This window comes from Marmota flaviventris, chromosome 13 (genome assembly GCF_047511675.1).
Source record: "Marmota flaviventris isolate mMarFla1 chromosome 13, mMarFla1.hap1, whole genome shotgun sequence".
Lineage (NCBI taxonomy): Eukaryota > Metazoa > Chordata > Mammalia > Rodentia > Sciuridae > Marmota > Marmota flaviventris.
The window spans coordinates 27,231,207-27,255,840 of record NC_092510.1 but is presented as its reverse complement, the minus strand read 5'-3'; the positions used below and the strand labels follow the sequence as shown (position 1 = coordinate 27,255,840).

Sequence of the window (24,634 nt, the reverse complement as noted above, 5' to 3'; positions counted from 1 at the left end):
TGTAATTAGGTATATGCTGATGATTTGCCACTACATTGCTCCCAGTACTTTGTCTCCTCTGCCTTGCCAAAGTTTTAATCCTGTTGGAAATGAGAGGAATATATTCCTTAAGGATGAGCAGGTGTGTTTCCTACAGTGTAAGGGAAGAAACCAGCAGCTGTAGTGTGGCCATCGAGAGTAGCAGAGAGGTCACAGCTATTTCTCTTGTTCGGAAGTAGAGTGTATTAGTCAGAGGATGTTAAGCTCTGTTGCAGAAATTAATAAATCCCAAGATCTCGGTGACTTAATACAATGAGAACTCATCTTTTGCTCATGCATATTAAGTTCAACACACATGTTCATGGTTGGGCAGTTTTGCTTAATCATAAGGTGCTGTTTTAGTTGTAGCTCTGTCCTCTCTAATTAAAGACCTCCAAGATGACTATGAAAGGAGACAAGGAGGATTGTCAGTGCAAGATTGTGCTGGACCAGGCCCAGAAATGGGCACAGCCCTTCCACGCACATTCCAGGGACCTATAATAGACCTATATCCCTTCAGTCTCATCTTTTCCACCACACAGCTCAGCCAAACCACTTGGGGTCAGACTCCCATATCAGTGTTTCCAGTATTTTCCCAGTAAGTCCCGGGGCCCTGTGCAGCTCAATCTTGACACTGCATCATTTCAAATAAACATTGAGGTGAGTATGGTGGACTTCACTCTCAAGTTATGTTTTCCCAAAAATCAAAAAAGGAGACATAACCTTAATTTTCTGAATATATGCTCAAAATGTTCTCCCCCCATCGCTATTCCTTTTAACATCTTCCACACAGAGAGAAGACGTCCCTTGAAATTCCTAGACTCAACATTCCCTTCCTAAACCCCCCCGCCCCCCCCCCCCGACATTCAGACCTATGGCTTTTCTGACTTTCCTTTTCCCTGCTTCCGTTCCACATTACAGATCAACTTGGCCCCCCTCACTCACTTCTCTAGTGTTCTCTGTGCATCATCCACTGCCTAGATTCTCCCCATGGAGAGCACATAGGCTGACCCAGCAAGAAAGAATCTTTTCCAGAAAGAAATAGTCAGGGGTGGTAGATTGCAGATACACCCACAGTCATAATTTACTGTAAATGCCAAACATATTTAAAAGCAATAGAAGCCAGCTTGCATCCTAAAGGGTTATGAACTTGGAAAGACCAGGGGGTTTAAATGTCTCATTTAACTGAAAATCCACTTATATTTGTCAATCTTACTTTTCTCTGTACCCTCAGTTCTTGGCACAGAGAAGGTTCTCAATTGCCTGAGGAATAAAGGCAAATGATTCAGTTGCTGAAACAAATATAACAGCAGCCCTATCAGAATCTCTGCCTGGGAAGCAATCTGACCAGCCACTTGATTCCATCAGTCTCCAAATTAGCCATCAGCTCTTAGAGGAGAATAAACTCTCCCAGTGGCCTTCAGAAATTATCCCAAATTAATTGGGATGTCAGGACAAAATGCTTTTTAAGCCACTGAATGCAAATCAATCTTAAGGGACATTTGTGTACCGGGCAGAATGTCCCAAGTGCCTTCCCTCTTCTACTGACACAGTGCCACCTGTTTGGCAAGGGCCTGGTCAGTCCTCATCTCCTCCAGGTAAACCTTTCCATGCTCCAGTCCTCAGGAAATGCCACTTTCTGCTGTCCCCTCGGACACCTGGCATGTGCTTTCTCCCACTGTGGATCACCACTCAATGTTTGCATCCCTTCTCCAATGAGTGGAACCCTGCATGAGAGCAGAAGCTGAATGCACACTCTTCCCAGCCCAGGCCCAAAGCCATTTCTGTCTCCTCACCAACCCGTCTATCATCGCACACAGTTCTGTACTTGAAACATTCCAACTTAGTGTTGGCTCTTTTTTTTGTTGCCTTATCATGACTCAAATATTTTCTATCTTAGTCTTAGATCCACAGTTTCTGGTAAAAATGAAGAATCTGCCTGAAATAATGAGAAGTGCCAAATCTGTGGTGTGTATGTTGAGACCCAAGCAAAGTGTGTAAGGGCCCATCAGCCCTTACAGCGGGCCTCTGAATGGTTAAGTGCCAGGCATTATTTGCAAGTGAAGATTAGTCTTCCTAAGTTGCTAGTTAGTCTATGAAGGTTAGTCCTCCTAGCTTCACATGGCACAGACAGGGCCTGTTCATGGGTAGAACTCTGGGTGATAACTAAAAGACTTAACAATGCACATGGTGTGGCATGGGTACTGACCCATCGGAGCAGATACTGTTCTACTGCAGTGTCTGGCATGAGCCAGGGAATCCAGCTGCTGTGCAAGACACTGCTTATTAGTCTAAAGGAAGGCCTGCAGCATCCCAGAGGCCAGACCCTGCCAGGTAGGTTGGCCGCAACAGGGGGAGGTGCTCTTAGGCTGCTCACCAATAGCCCTTTCAGTATTTAATATCTACCTCAGGCACACTGATGCTCAGCAGATGATTACTGGCCTTGGTAACAGCTGTTCCCTAAGCAAGAACAAAGACCTTTTATCAGTAGAGTACTTCTTTACATAAGTCATGATTTCTGGCTCTGTCACTTACATCATTTTCCAAAGATAAAGGCATCATGAGAGTCTCTTTCCAATCATAAGTCAGTGCCCAGAAAAAAATAACTCACCTCCAGCTCTATTACAGCAAAGTCCCCTCTGCAAATATCCAAGATAAATAAATCTATCCCCAATTTCAGTCTTTATGTCCCCAATCATATAGCTATGTCAATCTGAAAATGTCTATTAAAATATCTAATGAAATTTCTGATTCCCTGTCTATGCCTCTCTCTGCCTCCTTGACACAGCTTCATTTTTCCTCATAGTACTTAACCTAACCTAAAATCATTCTACATATCGATTTATTGTTACACTATAATGTATACACCATGAAAGCACAGGTTTTGGCTTTCTCCTGAATCCCAGAGTCCTAGAACAGGACCTGTCCCAAAGGAAACTCTCGGGCATTTGAAGGAATAATTGATTTTTTAACCCATTAAACCATAGTCACCTTCTGAAAATCCTCCTCTAATATGTGCACATGCTATCTTGACACAACGTTGCTTCTGTGACTCTTAAGGGATCATTTCATCATTGAATTTTTATCTTCAAAAACATTCTCCATGCCATTTAAAGCAGGGAAGAAAAGAGTAATCTTATAATAAAAACCACTTAAAAAGCACAGGTGATTCTCATCACAGAGTCCTGGATTAATTACAAAGCTGATGTCTGAATGAGGATCCATCTCTATGGTCTTGTTTGATAATAGCGCCCAAGGGTTCGGTGCTGTGCTATCCAATATGGCAGCCAGTAGACATGTGGGGCTACTGAGCAAATTGTGGACAGTCTGCATTGAGATGTGCTTCAACTGTAAAATACACCTGACTTCAAAGATTTAATATGAACATATGTCTCATTGGTCAATTTTATTATAGATTATATGTTGAATGATTATATTTTGATATATTTAAATAATATATCAAACTATGTTAAAATTAACTTCACCTATTTCACTTTTTAAAAATGTGACTACTCGAACATTTGAAATTACATGTGTAGCTAACATTCTATTTCTATTAGAGAGTGATTAACCTACTTGCCCAAGTTCCAGGGAACGTTAAGGAAGACTCAGAAGCATACCCCTGGAGCCAGACCTATCTCCACTTACACTTCCTTCCATTGCCAACCTTGGCCTGGATTCACTAGGTGAGCTCTCTACCAGAGGCAGTAAAGACAAACAATGAGAGTAAGACATCCCTGGCACTCAGCTCCACAATTGGTAGTGTGTCACTTTGGGCAGCTCCTTTTAAACTTTCTTCACCTAATCTCTCCCATCAGTAATATTGAAAAAGTGTATCACATACCTCAATAACTTTTAAGGATGCAGTGGACTAGTTGATATAAAATCTTTAGAATGGTTCCTGGCACACAGTCAGTGCCATATAAGTTGACTCCTAGCATCATTATTAAATGTTCATCTGCTTTAAACTGAAGGCCAGAAGTATTAGCAATGATGAATAGTGTCGGTTCATGAGTCATTCTGGTAAATAGATCTTTCTACATTCAGAAGTACTGGTCAGACCTACCAATTCATTTTTGTCCCCAACAATCCTGTTTTGGTACACTGAGGTATTTTATGTATGAAGTGTCATGTTACATGAAAATTCAAACACTGTTAGTGAACAAAGAAACATGAAAAAAAAACTATTTCTTCCATTTATCACCAAAACCAAAAGCAAATAGATTCTATTTCCTCAGTTACACAGGAGGTGTGCATGCACACCGTGCGTGCTCACATGTCTACCTTGAATGACTAAGGTGACTAATACTTCCACCATGGTTGAAGGGTTACCGTGGAAACAGGGCTACAAGAATTTAAAGACTCCTGAATCCATTCTCCTCAGTTACTTACTGAGGATCTATGATTTCTTGACTTGCAAAAAAAGCCACACTAAAAATTAGAAGCTACATTAGTACTTCTACCAAATATATCCAGCCAACTCATCCACAAAGCCTTAGACAATACTCAGCCTTTTTGGGTAGTAGAGAGTTTCAAAGTGCTAAATGAAAAAAAGCAATTCATTAAGCAGAGGATGCTGCACGCGTAATAAGGAATTAGAATTCTGGAAGAAATACAAATTTGAAATAATACTTCCAATTACAGCTCTAGCTCATAATATAATTAACATATCCTTTGAGTTTTACTGCTCATCATGATAATTAAAATAAAACCCCTTCTGCTTTAGCCAATATGATTCTCCTGAAAGCAAAAACGACTTTCAACAAATTTCAGATGCTCAAGATGAGCACTTTAAACAAATGAAGACACTTTTCTTGAAAGGGAAGTTCCTAGCCATTTTCTAGTTTGCACCAAGATATAATCACATCAGAGACAGAATTGATTTAATTATCCTAATGGCAAATTCAAATTGCATTATAATTGCTAATTTCAAATTATCTGGCAGTGTGTGTGTGTGTGTGTGTGTGCACACATGTAAGCACGTGGATGCACACAGAGAATGAATTGGCTTCAGTAGGTTGTGCCTAATTGATTCACTACCTTTAGTGTCGAATCTTATCCTGATGTGCTCATGCCAAATAAGCCAAAGCCTCTTCCCTATTTCCTCCGCCTGCTCCATTCCCTAATACAGACGAACATTAAATTATTGGGCAAAGGAGAAAGACTTCCTCATTGAGTGGCAATTTGAAAATTGTCAGGGAAAATTCAAGCAGTTTTCTCACGTGTGAGCTACCTATAGACCACCAGAAACTCCCCATCAACAAATATAAAGTCAGGAAGAAGATACTACAAGGAGTGGTTCAGTCAACTTTCAGACCTGGTAAAAAAAAGAAAAAGTATTTAAATTCAAAACCTTGCTTTGAAGGCTGCCAGCTTGTGGAATTTTCAGTAGATTTATGATTCGTGATTAAGGGCTTTATATTTCATTTGCTATATTCCCTCTTGTTCTTAGTTCATTCTTAAATAGCTTTATAATTCTATGGGAAGGAGAAGAAAAACATGTAAATATTAAACTGATAAGATTTGTTTAAACCTAGGATAGCCAAAGCAGAATACAGGATGAGCGTCCCTAATCCAAAATTCCAAAATCCTACATACTCTAAAATCTGAAACAGAGTTGATGTGATGCTGTAAGTCATTAATTCCACACCTGACCTCATGTGATGGGTCACAGTCAAAGTACAAGCACAGAAAATTTTTGTATGAAATTATCTCTGGGCTATGTGCATAAGGTGTATATGAAACAAATTACTTTATGTTTAGACTTCGGGCCCAACCCCAAGACATCTTATAATATATGTCAATATCCCCTAATCCAAAATCTGAAACACTTCAAGAATTTCAGATAGGGGATACTCAACTTACATAGGTAAGAAATCATATCTTTCTTCTCTTGAATCTCAAATCTAATTTTTTTTCCTTCCTTTTAAAATAAATGACGGGAAAAGAATTAGAATCACCTGTCATGAGAGAGCTACATGTAACTTAGAAAATGCAGAACCTCATCAACACAAACTGGTTTCCACTGCAAGTGGAGGTGGCCACCAAGTAACAGGCACTCACAGTGACAAAACAGTGGTAAAAATTGGGATAAAGGAGGAGCAGTGCTTTAGAATGCAAGAAAATACATGGGCTGCAAGAATCGTCCTCACTCTTGAGCCAAGATTACAAGTTTCTTCCTTATTAGAATGAATTTTATAAGCCTCCAAAAGGCAGACAAAAATAAATACAACATATAATAATAATACTCTAAAGCTTAAGAATAAGCAGCCAGGCACAGTGGTACACAACTATAAGTCCAGTTGCTTAGGAGACAGGAGAATCACTTGAGCCCAGAAGTTCAAGGCCGGCATGGGCAACATAGGGAGACCTTGTGTCAAAAAGAAAACAGTAAACATAAGTTAGCACTGGATTTTTTTCCCCATGCTGTCCTTATTTAAGGTTTTTAAATCTCCATATTAAATAATTTATCAGTTGTTATTTATAAGAGTTAACAGTATAAATGTGATTGTTTGATTACTTTTGAAAACACTACTTGATGTTTAAGAGAGTACGGTTTGGGGCTGAGGTTGTGGCTCAGTGGTGGAGCGCTCCCCTTACACGTGCGAGACCCTGGGTTCGATCCTTAGCACCACATAAAAATAAATAAGTGAAATAAAGGTATTGTGTCCAACTACAACTAAAAAAATAAATATTAAAAAAAGAGTAAGGTTTATCTAAGCTATAATTTTATGTTTATGAGATCTACTGAGGTCATTTAAATACTTAGCCATTGTTTTCCAGAAATATATTCAAAATCAATACTTTAAAAAAATATGTGAAGATATTCCTGTTTTTAAATGTATAAATATGTCTGAAAATGCTTAAAGGAAATTTAATTCAATGAGTAGATGGTGGAGGTTTTTGGTTTGGAGGTTTTGTGTGTGTGTGTGTGTGTGTGTGTGTGTGTGTGTGGTGCTGGGGATTGAACCCAGAATTTGTGCATGTGAGGCAAGCACACTACCAACTGAGCTATATCCCTAGCCCCAGAACAAATGGAGTTAATTTTGTATAATTTGAAAACAAATCAAAGTAAAATGCACTTCTTTTACAAAAAAAAAGTAGACTTACAAAAAAAATTTATGATATTAAAAGGCTGAGAAAAACTGTTTTTATATTTTTCAGCTTTAATAACTTCAGCATCAATTAAAACAAGCAGGTATAAATATTTCTTCACCTCCAGAAAGTCCAGAACAAATACTTGAAAACTGCATTGCATTGAAAAAAAGTAACTGTGTCATAAATCACTGTAATATTGATGAAAGAATGAGAAATACTGACACAGAATAGCCCACCAACTGGCCAACATCATATTACACCTTTCTCCCACATTAGATGTTGAGTTTTCTGCCTTAGAATTGTATGATTTGGAAAGGCTCTCATATATATAATGTTGAGTATTAAAGTGTAAAACAGCCAGGCACAATGGAACATGCCTGTAATCCTAGTGGTTGGGGAGGCTGAGACAGGAGAATTACAAGTTCAAAGCCAGCCTCAGCAACTTAGTGTGGCCCTTTACAACTTAGTGAGACCCTGTCTCTAAATAAAATATTCTTTAAAAGGGTTGGGGATGTGTCTCAGTGGTTAAGCACCCCTGGGTTCAATCCTTGGCATAAAATAAAAACAAAAGTGCAAAACAGTGGATAATAGTTTATTAGCTACGATGTCGATTAGCTGCCGTAACTCAAGTGTCCAATCAGTCAGCGCTCAGGGCTAACATTGCTGCCTCATGGTTCAGAGACCTTCTCTAGAAGGGAAGAGGTATCCTTTCCTTTTAAGGCCACAACTCAAAAATTGCCTGTATCACTTCAGTTTATATCTCATGAGCTATCACTTGGTCATATGGCCACATTTATCAGCAAGTAATGCTGAGAAATTTAGTCTTTTGAGTGTCCTTGTGCCTAGATAAAACTTCTATCATTAAAGGAAGAGGAAATAATGGATATTCAGGACTCCTAGCCTCCCTCTCACAAATATGTCACTTTAAATGTTTAAGAAAGAAGTAAAAATGGTTCATCTATTTACATTCATGCAGAAAAAAAAATCTGAAAGCTTATGAAACACACAAGATACATACAATAAATTATTGCCTTCATAACATCAACCCACAGTCCAATGTCAGTATGTAATGAAGTTTATCTCAGTATAAAAGTTGAATTTTAAAAAGGACAAATGGTTAGTCATAGATTTATGTTTATTCAATTTAAAGTATCCTCTATTGTTCCCTTTCTCCTTTGTGAAGTCAAAATGTCCTTTATTTTATGCAATAATATTGATGGTAAATGGCAATATATTTTTCCATTTTGTAAATGTTTACACAACATGTTCCATGTTTATGGAGCACCAAGCACTATACAAAATGTCAAGGATTCACTGGTTATAATTGTCCTTTGCTTCCAAATTTTATAATCTAAAGAAAAGATGGATGATTAATAGAGTTTCAAACTAGGATCTTTCCTAAAAATAATGTAGAAGATACTAGAAGAGAATATTCTGAGGGACTTAATGTCAACAATGGCTTCAAGAAAGAAGGGATATTTAAGATACATTCTGAAAATGAATACCAGTGAGCTAGAAGACTAGTAAAGGAGAGGGCTGTAGGCTGGTGGGTCGGCACTACAGAGGTGAAGGAGGAAGAGTCTGGTCAATGAATGGTCAATGAATCCTAAAAGAATGTTCTATGGCCAGAACTAAATAATCACGAAGAATCATAGCAGCGGGGTCACCATGGAACAGGTAGAGGGTCTCAAAAGTTATGCACAGATTTCAGATTTGCATCCAAGGACATGAAAAGACATAATAGAAAGGGTTTCAGCAGGAAAACAAAATTTGATTTACATTTTTAAAAAGGTGCTCTGGCTGGGAGTGTAAAGAATGAACAAGGGAGTATAGATGATGAAGTCATCTGGTCAAGAGGTGGAGGAGGGAACACAGGCAGAGAGGATGGCGAGAAGGGCACAGAGATTTGCCTCTTGGGTAGATGATTGTGAGACATGACTGTGGGAGACAGGAGCAAGACTGATTAAGATGGGCCCTGAAGTCAGACCGACTGGGGTCAAACCTGGCTCTATGCTGGCAGTGAACCTTGTCTCCTAGTCTCAGTTTCTTCATCTATAGAATAGAAAAGATAATACTAACTGTTCCTCAAACATGGTGAGAAATGAGATCATTCATTTAAGTGGAATGATGATTGGATGTATAAACATCACTGCTTTATTACTGTTGTTTCCATTACTAGTGTTATTCATAATACAATAGAACAGATTATGCTAAGTGAAGCTAGCCAATCCCTAAAAAACAAATGCCAAATGTCATCTTTGATATAAGGAGAGCAACTAAGATCAGAATAGGGAGGAAGAGCATGAGAAGAAGATCACCATTAAACAGGGTCGAGAGGGGGGAGGGAAAGAGAGAGAGAAGGGAAATTGCATGGAAATGGAAGGAGACCCTCATTGTTATACAAAATTACATATAAGAGGAAGTGAGGGGAAAGGGGAAAAAAACAAGAGAGAGAAATGAATTACAGTAGATGGGGTAGAGAGAGAAGATGGGAGGAGAGGGGAGGGGAGGGAATGGGGGATAGTAGAGGATAGGAAGGGCAGCAGAATTCAACAGACACTAGTATGGCAGTATGTAAAAAAGTGGATGTGGAACCGATGTGAATCTGCAATATGTATACGGGGTAAAAATGGGAGTTCATAATCTGCTTGAATCAAATGTATGAAATATGATATGTCAAGAGCTTTGTAATGTTTTGAACAACTAATAATAATAAAAAAAAGCCAAGACTCTTGGGGCTGGGGTTGTAGCTCAGTGGTAGAATGCTTGCCTGGCACATGTGAGGCACTGGGTTCAATCCTCAGAGTCACATAAAGATAAATAAATAAAAGGCATTGATTGTGTCTAACTACAACTAAAAACTAAAAAAAAAAAAAGCCAAGACTCATCATATTCTGGTTTGGGTAAATTATTTCAGGATAAAGAAACAGAAAGGAACGATTAGCAGACTTCTCAATTTGGCAATATGTTTTTCACATATCAAAATCCTACCACATAAAGTTATTAGGAAAAGTCCTTATAGAAATACATTTTTCAAGATCTCATCTTATTCCTGGGATCCAGGCTCCATTTTCACATCTTAACACCACTAATTCTGGCATACCTACAAATTCATAATGAGTAATTATCAAGATATTAGACATAGGGGCTGGAGTTGAGGCTCAGTGATAGAGAGCTTGCCTCGCATGTATGAGGCACTGGGTTTGATTCTTAGCACCACATATAAATAAATGAATTACATAAAGGTCCATCAACAACTAAAAAATATTTAAGTATTAGACATAAAAATCCTGGAGTTTTCTAATTTTCCTTTCTTCAAGGCCCATCCCTACATCTTATTTCTTTCATCCTAAACAACAAAGAGATCCAGCTTCCTTAAGGAATTCTTCAGACTACCCAAATGATATTTCATGTAAACCACTCTAGAGAGAGAAACATGCATATTCATTTTATCAGTACTTGAGGTAAGCTCTGTGCTTAGTGCTGAGGATTCAGGGTAAGGAAGCAGAGCCCTCCCTCGTGAAGTTCAGGGTCTCATGTGAAACTTCTCCTGGATTCATGCATTGCTTAGATGTGGCCCATCCACAGTTACTCAGACACTGGAGAAAATGATAGTGCATGCTGAAACTCTCACACTGCTCCAGTGTTTAAATCTTCTTTATATGACAGACCACGAACTTTAAGGTTTGTTATAAGACCATTTGAAATAGGTCCCAGTGGGTTCATGGCACTACACACAGGTGTTTTTTTTTAACCAAATTTCAACACTGAAATTGATTTCATGAAAATAAAGGCTATGTATGTCAATAACACAAGCAGTTTTATTTTATATTTGTACTGTCTAGTTAGAAGAAAAAGAGAACAGTCAATCACCTTCTATCCTTGATTCCAAGACTTATTTCCATACAAGATCACATGTTTGAGGTTGAGGTGTCTTTACACTGTTATACACACTTATTCTGGTGGCTTTTGTTTTCCTGGAAAGGTGTTCTCAGATCAATGCAATGTTGAATAGTCAATGCTGACTTAGAAGTGGAGAAATTCAATACAAGTCCTTGACTAACTTGATAAAAGATAGGGGGAGGGGAGAGGGATGGGAAACTAAGCAACAAGATTTCTTGCCTCAGCTCCTCTGCCAGACAGCTCCTGGCCACCTAGCCTGGGACATCGACATCTGCCCAGTCGCTTCAGTCCTCTAGTCTGTCACCCCATCTATACAATGAAGGTTTGCATTTGTGTTTCTCGAACTTTGTAGTAAGGAACTAAGTTTTTAAATTTTTCCATCAGCTAAGGATGAACACATTCTTGAACAACAAGAAAAGTCCTCTGATGCCACAGTACTATTAAATTGCTATAAGAATTTTTAAACTTACTCTTAATTTCTCTAGCAGTCTTGTGTGCACAGACTGCATGGGGCCACACACCTGCGTTTTGAATGGCACTGACTTGACTACTATGACAGATCACTATGTAGATTAGATAGTGATTCTACAAATGATTTTTCACATTCATTTATTTCATTTGGGTAAAATAATTAGCTTATATTTTCCAGCTAGACAATAACTAAGCAATAAAAATCAAAAAAATTCTAGGGAAGCGCTGTTTTAAAAAGGTCTCGCTCATGGGGGTTTCCAGAGAACAATGACATGGATAATTCAACTGACGATGACTGATAAATGACCATCAATGCAGAAGGTGCCGTTTGGGCCACACTAATCTCAACTTTTTCTCTCATTTAATAAAACAAAAAAAAAAATACAAAATATGAATTTATCAGTTACTTCATTAAAAGTGTGAATTTACTATCAGGAATATTACTCTTTTGCTAGAAATATCAGTCCCTGTTCCAGGGAAGGAAATTTTTCAAAAGGAGGAGATTGATACATGGTGGTTTGTTCTAGGATGTGTTTCCTCTGCAGCATCAAGTCCATTTAAGAAAGATAACTACTTAATGGCTATAATAGCCATTACTGGCACAAAGCCATTGCAGTGAATGGGAGCACAGTCTCGTGAGGATGCACCAAAATGCAAGGGTCTTACAAACAGGAAACCCTGTTGCATTTCTTAACGACTCACACCAAAGTAAATGTACAAAAAAATATGTGCTTGCTCTTCCTTTTTTTTCTACCAGTCTGGCAACTGGGAAAAATGCTAAAAGAGCCCTAAAAATTGCCCAATTCACTCTCTCAAGTTGAAGAAGCGGGAATTGCTTCAAATTCAAGAAAGTTTCTCCTGAACAGGTCAATGTCAGGTATCTCCTGGATGTCTACTAAAAGTTTAGTTTGGGAGGTTAGAGCAACAATCAGAGGTTGGTCAGCTCTTGAGCCCCAGGCTGATGAGTATGTGTAGGGCTTATTAATATATGATTGCTGGCTCCACTCCAGAATTCCTGATTCAAAGAGCCACGATGGGAGTGCAATGTGGCCCTCACAATTAGGTTCCAGGAGGTGCTAATGCTGTTGCTCCTGATTCTAGGAACACACTTTGAGAATCACTGGTAGAAACATGTGTTGACAGAATACAGACGACTTCAGAGGTCATGTGGTCCAAACCTTTCATTTTACAAGCGAGGAACCTGAGTTCAGAGAGAATGTCTTTGTCATATACCAGTGCTCAGCCTCTGCTCGTTCTCTCTCCTACACACCTATAAAATCAGTTTAGGTTTCCTGAGCTTAATCTCACTGTTCATCTCATAATTCTCTATAGTCATGGACCACCTAACAATGTTTCCTTCCAGAATAGACTCCAAACATGATGGTGGTTCCATAAGATTATAATGGAGCTGAAAATTTTCTATCACCTAATATTTTTAATGTACCTTTTCTATGTTGAGATGCACAAATACTTATCCCTTGTGTTACAGTCACCTCCAGTATTCAGGACAGCACTCTTCTGTCTAGGTTTATAGCTGAGGGACAACAGATTACACCATACAGGCTTACTGTATAGTCAACTGCAACATTGAGGTTTGTAAATTCAGTGCTCTCTACGATGTTCACACATGGAAATTGCTCAACAACATTTTTCAGAACATGCCACCACATAAAGGGAGGCACACTGTATTTTGGGAGCATATTAGGTCCCTGCTCTCTGAGTAGGGGCACCAGCAGAGGCTTCATGCTGTTGATCTTCATGCACTGGCTGACAGCACCATGGAAAGTGGAATAAGAGAGGAGATGTGAACTTGGGACATGTTTATGGCTGATGTTTAGATGCTCCTGGAGAAATGACTTCAGAAAAGGAAACAGTTTCCATTAAGTAAAACTGGGTCATGAACTAATCAGATTTCTTCTCCTGCCTTTAATTGTCCATCTTCTCATCATTTCTCACTGTTGTTTTTTATTAATTCCCTTTTTCTAGGGGGTGGGAGTCCCACAATTCCAAGAATATTGCTTTGTCTCATCTACCTTGACCCTCTTCATATTGTATTCCTTAAGCCCAAGAGATACACCCTGGAAGGCAAGAGGGTGACAAAGATCTGGTTCTTCTAGTCCCTGAAAATTGTTCACTATTAATTGAGTGGATGTCAACTTATTTCACTCCTAGATTTCTAGGAAAGTATAAATTCTGCAAAATTTGAACCATATATAGAATGTATTTCCATGCCAGCAATTCCCATAAGCAATTTTGATTTTCTTAAACTCAAAAGTATATTTGAACTTGTTCATCCATTCTATTGTTAAAATTGATTATGATTAACACTAAGAGTACTGACCAATATATTTAATATCTGGTATAGTTAAGCAGAAACAGCACTCTGAAAATCATGATGACTTTTTCTTTCTATCTGTAAAATGGGTGTATATAGATGTATTCATTGAAAAATGTTTGATATTTGATAGTCGAGTGGACTGCATCATTTGATTGGTCAGACATCATTCTGGCTTGTCAGAGGTTGCGCTGTGCCATACAGTGCCAGGCACAATTTTGCTTCAGGGCCGGGACTTAGGAATGAAACAGGTACAGCTCCTGTCTCACAGAACTTGTCAAATCTAGCAGACAAGCCAATGAATAAACAAGTAAGAATTCCAGTTTAATTCCAAAATCAAAACAGTGAAGAAACAAAACCAAGTAATAGAAGCAAACAATCAAAAGCAAACGATGCAAAGTTATCGTGACCAGGAAAGGCCTTGTAGAGAAGAACTTCTGAGCCTAGATGTGAAGATAAAGAAGAAACAGCCATCCACTTGGAGGGAGAGTAGGGAACAGAAAGGAATGTTCTAGGCCGAAGGAGCAAACCCAAAGACCCACAGGCAAAAAAAAAAATGTTGGAGCGTTCAAGGAAAAAGAAGGTGAGTATAACTTCAGCACAATGAACCAGAGGAAGAGTGACCCTATTTGCATTCAAAGAAGCAGGCAGGCATTTGGAGTTGACTCCAAGGGCAAGGTTAGACACTGAATTTGAGCAAGGTAGTGATATAAGTTTAAGATGAACAAAAAAAAAAGGCAAATGTGGACAGTGGGAAGTTGGGAGGCCAGTGCAGTAAAGCAGAGGGCTGGTGATGGTCCTGCCTGAGATCACAGCTTTGGGAAGTGGAGGTAATGATGAGATCTGGGAAATGCTTCAGCAGTAGAGACAGTGCCAGAATATGGGTTGTGGAAGTTTCCTGGGATGCTAGGACACATGTGTGAAATGCTCCTATCCCTATAAAATAAACTCATGATAAAACACAAGATGTTAATTACAATGCAATTAAATACGGCTTCCATTAAAAGCAACAGCTTCCTTTTCTTCTCATGCTTTGATCATCTGAAAGCTTGCATTTAGATTTTTCTTTCAGTTTGTATCTCCTGACGCATTTAGAACAGACTACCTTTGTCATTTGGAGTGTCTAAGCATCATCTTGAATTCCAAGAAAGGTGGAAAGCAGCTGAGTCCCCTTCCTATGGGAGAAGCCTCAGCTAAAGGAATTTTATTCAACTAGCACTGAATAATAGTAATAGTACACGGGCGTGGTGGCACAGGCCTGTAATCCCAGGTGGCGCCGGAGACTGAAGCAGGAGGATTGGGAGTTCAAACCCAGCCTCAGCAACTTAGCAAGACACTAAGCAACTCAGTGAGATCCTGTCTCTAAATAAAATAAAAAATAGGGTTGGGGATGTGGCTCAGTGGTCGAGTGCCCCTGAGTTCAATCCCTAGTACCCAAAAGGAAAAAAAAAAAAAAGAAAAGGAAAGAGGTAATACAACCCATGTTTCATGCACCACTCTTAATGCTTTAAAAATAATGACCCATTTTATTGAATTCTCATAATAGTATAAACCTAATGTTTGTTATTCCCATTTACTAGATGAGAAAAACTAAGGTACATTCAACATACATTCAAGGATGCATGTAGCTCATCAGTAGAAGAGCCTAGAAAGCTCTAAACCCAGAGCGCTGGCTTTAGGAATGTGCTTCTAACCACCATGCAATACTGCCTCCTGGTAACTGAGTACAGTCAGACAGCCTGAGGTTTTGCAAAGTGACACAAAGATGTAGGAAATGGGCACAGGTGACTTGCAGTGCTGTTATGGAGGTTAAGTGTCCAGCACAAGCAGCAACTTGATGAGGGCTGTGGAGTCCCCTAGCTGTGTTTTCGGCAGCCTGGTCTGATACTGGTGTTTGCTATGTCAAGATTCCCTTGGGTCCTGCCTTTTTGCTGGGTCTGCTCTCTAATTCCCATTGATTCAGAGCTTCCTGCTTCCCTTCCAATAAATTATTCTTCTGCTTAAATGATCTGCAACCAGAACCCTGGCCAACATGGCTAACTGATGGATGCATCAGCAGAGAGCCAAATGCTCATAATAAAAGTCAGGATTCCCGCAGAGGCTCCTGCAGTTCTTTCTACCTTTAGAGCCCTGGATTTCTACTAGTACACTTCCTTCCTCCGTTGCCACGGCTGCCTGGCTCCCAGGGATCCCTACCTCAGGTCATCTGCACTCAGGTGACAGCCATGTCTGTGATGCACGGCCCCTCGCCAGAACCCATGGATCTAGGAGTACACGCTGACCATGGTACACCTGACAATGTGGAAGTCTTCTGCTTCCACAGGGCTATGGAAATCAACCCAGAGGGTTCTGATGCTCAGAAGGGAGTGGACTCAGGCACAGGGATAGCTGTGCCTGGAGAGGGTCCTCCCCCCCACCCCCCGCCCCAACTGCCTTGGCACTTGCTCTTTCCTCATTCTCCATTATTCAATCCTTTAATTCTATGAAATGGCCTGATGAGAATCTTTCCCAAAAAAGGCTCCTCCTTGTTACAATTCAACTTCTGTCTTTAGTAACATCATAACTTAGCTACAATGATTCACTGAAAGCCCTTTTCTCTGCCTCCCCATCTCCCTGACACCCACAGATAGGAGTTCTTACAATAATATTTTCTCCTTGTGATTCAGGTATCATAGGAAAAGATAAAGCAAAAGATGACATAAACACGAAATCATCTTTCACAAAGACCAAAAATAAATAAATAAATAAAAAACAAGATCCTTTCAGTGTTAAAACATTTTTTACCTTGCTTTTGCCAAACTCCATTATCCAATTTTTCCATTTTATATCTGCTCACAGTTTAAGACTCATTAAAGCCTCAAAAATTTCATCCTTTAATGACAAGCTTTAGAAACACAGCTCTTTGGGTACTTAGATGTGAGTGAGTGATTTGAATTAGTGGGGTTGGTATCTTTGTTTTAAATGGCTTAAAGATCTTAAAAGGTACAGTCCTCCACTAAAAGCTAGGCCCCTTGGAGAAGTGGCTAAATGCTCCCAAGGGGACGGGTGGGGACAAAATGAGCCTGGAGCATCTTGTTACACCAGGAAATAAACAGGTGCTCCCAAAAAATGCGGAGGATGTGTCACAGTGACACAGAAGCCAACTTGAAGGGGATCTCAGGATACATATCTGGTTCATTCTGCATACCAAAGGAGTCTGTCTATACAGTGACAAATGAATAAGGGAAAGGGAAAGGCTCTTGCAGAATGTCAAGTGCCAACTGGTAAATGTGGGTAGAGTGCTGGAGTGGCCGTCATGTCATAGACAGGATCAGGCAGGAGTAATCAAAGGATACTATATCAAATTTTGGGGGCTGGAGACCCTGGTTCAATCCCAGCACTGCAAAATTTTTTTTTTAAAAAAAAAGTGACTAAGAACAACATTTTGATGAGGAACACGGCATTTGCATGTCTCATCACAAAATTATGATACAATGAATAAAATAAGCAACATCTTGACCAGATGATTAAATTCAACATCACCAATGAGGAGAAGATGGACATGGTGCATCTCCAGATGTGACCCCTGTCCCCTAAGAAAGACACATCACCTATGCAGTGTTCCAGCCAAGAACACATAGCTGGAGTCTCTAATCATAAGATCAGACAAATCCAAAATTCTATTTTAAAAAGGGAGCAAGTACTGTATTCTTCAACAATTCAATGTTACGAAAGCAAGGAGGGTTTGTAGAAACGTTCCAAATTAAAGAAAACTAAAAAGACATGAGAAACCAAGGCAACATCAGAGCCTACACTAGACCATGGGCTGTGGATAAGGAAATGCTACTGAGGACATTCTTGGGCCAACTGCCCAAACTGGGATATAGAGAATTGTTTGCACACACACATTGTATGCAGGATATGTTTACTGGAGTTTTGTAAGTGGACTATGCTCATGTAAGATATTTAGAAAAAACACACTGGAGTAGTTAGAAGTACAGGCCACACTACATAATGTAACCTGGAACATTTCAGAAAAACTGAGAGAAAGAAAATGGGGTAAAAATTCAACAGTCAATGAATTTGGAAGAGTATTCCTGTGTAGTTTATATTTTTATTCTTATTTTTGTAGCCATTTGAAAATAGTTCCAAATCAGGAGTTTAAAAGGAAAGATTTGAGAGGTGAGAATGACTGCAAAAGGTCACAGGGGATGATGGACATGTTCTAGAGCATGACTATGCCTACGCACTGAACACATCGATTTGTACACCTAAGATCCGCATCTTTTACAGTATGTAAAATATCAACAGAATTTATTTGAAAAGGCACAAAGGGTAAAAGGTCATTATTTCAAAGTGTTCTGTAATGCATTTAAAGGCAGAAAGAAGAGGGGGTGCTTGCTTTGCCTCTTGAGAGGTCTCCAGGGTCTGCTGTGCCATGGATGGAAGCAGCCCACTGGCCGGGTCTGTTTTATTCCAGCCAGGATGGACATAAGCATAGATAAAGACAAAGCACACACACAGAAAGCCACACAATCTCTCTTTCTGAAGAATTTTGTGGGGGAAATTCACCATTTTGTATTAACATTTCATAATGAACACAATACTTACATGCACGGTTAAGATAAAATATACAAATACTCAACAAAATCTTGCCCGTAAAGAATTCCTTCATATTATCCCAGAGACTGAGATCATCACTTACCATTTCAGAAAATTCCCTTGGTAAGTGGGGAGAGTCTGCAAGTTTCTCCACAGTAGGTAGATGGTTGTTAGCACCCTACACTCCCAGTGTTTTGAGGCCCAATTCAGATGATCCCTCATCCAGAAGCTCCCCAGTCCTACTCTGCTTGTACCACCTCTTAATCTCTGTTAAGTTTTCATAAACATCTACCTTACAACAGCTATGTATGAACTAGCCCCCTCCAATGCAGCCCTAGGAAATGATTCCCTACACTAAGAACCATGCCTGGCATGTTTGAAAAGTCTGTTGGATTGAACTAGTCTGAGCTGAATGACCATGGGCACATTATCTGTCGCTTTCTACCAAGAAACCCACATTTTCTGTGCCATTTCCTCTAATGGACTTCCCACTGGAGAACATGATAGCTAGTTCTAAAAGATTTTGTTATAACTAATCCAATAAAACTTTATGGGATACAGACTTTAAACTCTTTGGTTTAAGTAGGAAGAGAAATTTTTTTAAAAATCAACTTATTGCTCAGAAAACCCTAGGAGAAACTCATAGCAAAATATTTCTGCTAAATCACTACCAGGAAAATTTAGACAAGCTGCTACATGATCTATAACTAGTCAACTACACTGGAAAAGGACACCTCATTTCAGCCGGAAAATACTAAAAATGAAGCAATGATAGCTGACACTTAGTACTCACTGCCAACAAAATCCCAGAGGTTAGTCCACAGCCAAGAAATGGTAGAGCCAGGGTTTGAACCCAGACAGATTGGCCTAAAAATCTACATTTTCAACCACTACATCAGTTGTTATAGGCTAAATTATGTTGTCCTGCCAAAACTCATGTTGAAGTTCTAAAATATCAGTATTTTAGAAGGTAGGTGTATGTAGAGATAAGATGATTAAGATAAAGAGTCCCTTCAAATAGGGCCCTAATTCAAAAGGACTAGTGACCCCTGAAGAGAAAGAGAGGGCAAGGATGTTCTTGCACAGACGAAAGGCCACACAAGGACATAGTGAGATGGCTGCTGTCTGCAATCCAGGGAGAGAGGATTCCAGATAAACCCAACCTGCTGATACCTTAATCTTAGACTTTCATTCTCCAGATTGTAAAAAGATAAAATTTAGTTGCTTAAGTATTCAAGACCGTGGTGTTCTTTTATGACAGCCATAGCAAACTAATACAAATAGCATAAGTTAAATATCAATTTTCCCTCCTTCTAAAGAGTTCCAAGATGAAGTCTGCAGTCAGAGTTACTGGAAGCACTCAACCCAATTAGCAAGCAACACTAAGTCACTAAAAGATCACACATCCTTGCTACAGAGCAGTTTCTTTCTACACTGAATAATACCCATCAATATTCTTATCAGAACTCCTTTCCATCCTACCTTTGTCCAAGGAACTGATAAGGAATTTCTGACTACTAAACTCAACCATATTCTTTACTTTCCTTATCTCCTCCAGATGAGGTCTCACACTGGCATCTCACAATTACTAGACAACAGTTTTTATCTTTCCCTACTGGACAGTGACCCATGTTTTATTAAGCACAGTCAGGATACTGCTCCACTGAGTACACTTGGAAAATATCCTTATCCTTGTTGCAAAACCATGCTTCATTGTGAGAGAGTTGGTGGCTTTTCAGGACATTCCATGCTTCACACACAATCCTAAATGCCCATTTGCAAAGTGGGATTTTCATCTAAGACACTTAAACAGTGACTGATCTAATTCACCCACTGTAGAGAATATTGTAATTCTTTTGCTCCAACTCTATGACTTCAAACAAAACAGCATATACCCTTTCCTGACCCTTGCATCATCCAAGTCATTGTCTTTTCCTTTATCTTGAGAAGAACAGACTGTGCCCCACAATTAAAGATTGAAAGAAATCAGAGGTTATTGTTTTTTAGTTCACTTGGGGGGTTCTGGACAGCTCCATGTGGTTTGAAAACTGTATTTTTAATAGAAAAATGGTCACTGAGATGATGTACTAATGATGAAAACAGGGGCCCAGGGAGATTAGGCAATGCCTTGAGGGGTTTGGAGAGTGGAGCAAGGGCCAGACAAGAGCATGGGGGTTGCGAAGGACCTCTAGTCACCTGGATTAAATTTAACTCTCAGGGGCAAAGAACTTACCTACAAACATTTCTTCCCTAGTCTGAGTGCAAATGCAAGCATTTTATATCAAATGAATAGGTTTATTACCAAGAGAGTATAGCTTAGCTGACTGCACATTCTTTTCACATAAACAGCCAGCATCTGTCAAACTCTTGGTATATTCTAGACACTGCGCTTCATATACTAACACAGATCTAAGCATTTCAAAATGAACTAGGGTTCAGCCTGCCCTTGAAAACAAAAGCTCTGCAACTAAGGCCATGACTACCCCTACGATGTTCAGGATCTAAGGCTCCAGTACAAACGAGGGCCTGCCAATCACACTGTAAAGTGTTAATCCACAATCCTCCTCCCTAATTTATCTGCCTTTCTGACATCCTCAAAGGCCAGGTTCAATGTTGAATTCTCAGTCTTCAGAGTTCTGGGCCAGACATAAATGAACAGCCCTGGTCAATGGACAGTCTGTTCTTTCTTCACCCGGACTCACTCTCCTCAAGGGGGTCTTCTGAGACCCCTAGCCCACCTTCTCAAGCTCCCCCACAATTTTAGCAAAGAGCTGCCCCTTTGGGCAATCAGGGATCAGGCCTGCAGTCTCTCCTGGCTCAGACTCTAGCAGCAGGCTTGGGGTCTTTGGGGCAGGGAATTCCATGCAGGACTTTCATCAGGGAGGGGAGCAATGTAGACTGCGGGTGGCCACCCTGCTTGGACTAGCAGATTTTTAGCCCTTTGAGGAGGGCACAGCCTGAGGGTAAACCAGGCCAGACTCTCTAAACCCAGGATAAATGTGTGTGTGTGTGTGTGTGTGTGTGTGGAGGGGGGGGGGGGTGTTCTTTGCCTAGTCCAAAAGCAGTATGACTAAAAGCCCTCTATTTTATGCTAACTAGATCAACCGGTCTTTCCTTGAAGCTCTCAGGGAGAGTGACTACTTAAATAAGAATAAACAAGCAGAGGATGAAAGGTACTGATTCCTGTACAGTGAAATACTTGTGGCTATTTAGAGGGGAAATTGATATCTTGATATGAAAGAAGGAAAAAGTAAATATTCTTCACACAGTAAATTTATTGAATGGCAATTTTAGAAGATCAGAAGGTGTGGGGTCCTTGCCTTATAGCAAAATTTGTCTCCTTAAACTGTTTTCTTTCTATTTCTGAAAGACCTTTGCAGAGACACCAAAGACAGATGAAGAATTAGCAGAGTGGCTGGGGTTGCAAAGCTGAACCCCAGGACAAAGCTGATTGCCAAACCAAAGTGGCAGGGGAGGCTTGGGTTTGCTGCAAGCACAAAGGCCTCGCCAAGGAGACAGACTCGTGGGAGGCGGATGAAGGAGGTCACAAGAATCAGAAGACACTAAGGACATGGGCTTCACCCCCATCACTAGGCAAATGAGATATTGGGCTAGTTTCAGGGCAAGTTTCTCAGGTTTCCAATTCCCATACTTATCTAAAATGGGGTTAGCGCCTGGCCACATCACTAGGTTATGCCAGTAAGAACTTAGCTGGAGGCTGCACTTGTTAAGTGCCCAGTCCACTGCATTTCATTTAGAATTGAAAACATTGCAGACCAGAACTATGGAGACTGCTGCCCCCGGGAAGAAGATGGGGGTCAGTAATTTCCCCGCTACCAACCCTGACATCCAACTTGGGGATCTGCAGAAGCTGTGCGCTGGGGGTTGAGGAATAGACCAGGTTTTAGGCAAACTGAAACCCATGGGACAAAGCAGACAGAGGTAACGGTTACTTCCCAGCCCTGTTTCCAAGTCGTGAGAGGGTACTTTCAAAAGTGGCCCGGCCACAGGTTCAAAGGACTGGCGCCTAAGGCCCAAGTTGCCGACATCCTCAAATTCCGAAGGGAATATGAGGAAACTGTGCCGCACCCCTCGGGGCTCCAGGCGCGACTAGAATATGGCTAGCCAAGGGACCGGGAGGGGAACCCCCAGTGCACTGGGGTTGGGGGGGATACGCAACCACTCACCCAGTAACAGCAGCTTGAGTTCGCGGCGCGCGTCCTTCTTGTCCCGGCGAAGCTGCCTCTCGATCTCAGCGCTAATGCGCTGCGATTCCTTCTCCTCTGCAGACAGACAGCAGCATCCAGCCATGCTGCAGCTGAGCACCCGACGGGGCGACGTCTCCCTGCGCTCTTTTAAGTTCAGCGGGGCAGCTCGCCGGGTGAATCCGCGCCAGGAGCAAGAGTTTGGAGAGAAAACGCCTGGGCGGATTTAGGTTTCGGAGTAAGAAACTTGGGCCTCGAGGGCTTAATCACTCCTCAAGGGTCAGATCTGAGGCAAGGGCGAATGCTGAGCGCTGGGAGCGCTTAAACGCACCCCGGGTCCGGGCTCACCCAGCACCACACTTGATCCCAGGAGGAAAAGGGCTTAGCCGCGAGGTTGGGAGACTGCTGCCCCCGGGAAGAAGCGCGCGCTCTTTGGCACAGTAGCAGGACACCCAGTTAGGCGAAGGAGATCGCGTACAAAAAGTTGGGGTTTCGGTGCCGGGAGGGGAGAGTGGGACCTCCCAGGCGTAGAGGTGTCGCAGGCGAGCGGCAGGCGCGGCTTGAGGTGGAGGCAAAGGACCTGGCTGGCCCTTGCTTGGAAAGTTCGGTAAACCTCAGCAGTGACCACAGACTAAGACCGAACGGAAAGGTTCTTCCTGGTGCTGGTGGATCTAAGTGGCGGGAGGAGGCGGAGCGTCTCGAACCTGCAGCCCTGGCGTCTGCCGGAGTAAGCCCTCGGGACACCCCGAACCAATGGCACCTGGGGGCAAAAGAGGGCGGCCGCGGAGCTGGAGAGTGCGGGCTCGAGTCGGCGGGAGCAGCCCTCACACCTGCCTTTCTGGTCGGGTGTCCCGGTGCGGGTCGGGATGCCTGCCAAGGTTGCTGTAATCAGCACGCTCCGGCCGCCAGGCCCTTCTTCCTGCCAGATCCGGGTTCCGCCAGGTGAGTGAGTTTCGCCAACTCTCAGCCTCAGCGGAGGCTGCGGCGGCGTCGGGCTGGAGAAGGAGTGGGGCCCAGCCAAGAGTCTGCTTCGGGACCCCACGCGTCAGGAGCGAGGTTGAGGTCTCTACTCGGATCTGAAGTTGAGGCTTGCACACACCTATACACCACACACACTCGGGTTTCCTAGACAGGCTCCTTCCGCTTCCCCGACACCCCAGCCCTGCGCAGGCTTGACTACAGCCCCGGGTCAGCTGGGCAGCCTGCCTGCCAAGTGCGACTGGGCCCGAGCCCGCTGGCTCTGCACTGGGAAAGGCAGCCGCCACTGGGTTCAGTTAAAAGTGCAGGAGTGCAGGGTAAATATCCTCCCGGCTCTTCCTAGAGCACCGGATGAGGGGGATTGAGGATGGGAGGCATGGAAAACACTGGCTGCTTTGCATTTTATGATGGAAAAACTCCTGTTTTGTAGAAGGGCTGGCACGTTCCCGGCACACCTGGCAAAATCCGTGTCCCGGCCGCCTTGGTAAGGTGTGTCTGCACAACCCTACTGGCCCTGCTCCTAGAACGTCCCCATCATGTTTGAACAGGCTTAATAAAAAATCATAAAGCACCTCGGAGCAACTGAAATGACAAGGTCAAGTTACAACATCTGATTTTTGGCTGTATAGATTTTGAGGCAGAAAAAGGGAAGGTGGAGGAAGGGATTCTGTTGGCCACAGCAACAGAATCCCTTCTTCTCAAGTCAGCATATGCCATGTACACACTTTATGGCATTAGGCAATTAGCTAATGCTTCCTCTATAAAGAGCAGGCATAAGTGCTTTAAGTATGAGTAACATATATTTTATCAATTCAAGCATATGAGTGGAGTGGTATCATAATTTAAAGAACTTGGCATGATGCTGCTCTCTGGCTGCGAGGTCTTATTTATTTTACAGTTGAGGAACTGTAGACAAATCAGGCATTAAAAATGAGTGTGCATACATTCTTAAAAGCTTGACTCTGAGTTTCATGGCAGGCATAAATAGACAGTAATAGTGACCCCTACAGGAAAACTCCTGGACTTTTCTAATTTGATCTTTGGC

At 41.5% G+C, this 24,634-nt stretch overlaps 1 protein-coding gene across 1 annotated transcript in view; it reads right to left on the bottom strand.

The window, feature by feature from the left end:
* Gna14 (G protein subunit alpha 14) overlaps window positions 1–22,717 on the bottom strand; it is a 210,728-nt gene extending 188,011 nt beyond the window's left edge. Inside the window, exon 1 of the mRNA XM_071600553.1 lies at window positions 22,594–22,717. Coding sequence (XP_071456654.1) covers window positions 22,594–22,717 — 124 coding nt within the window. The remainder of the gene's footprint in view (window positions 1–22,593) is intronic.
* Between the last annotated feature and the right edge of the window lie 1,917 nt (window positions 22,718–24,634).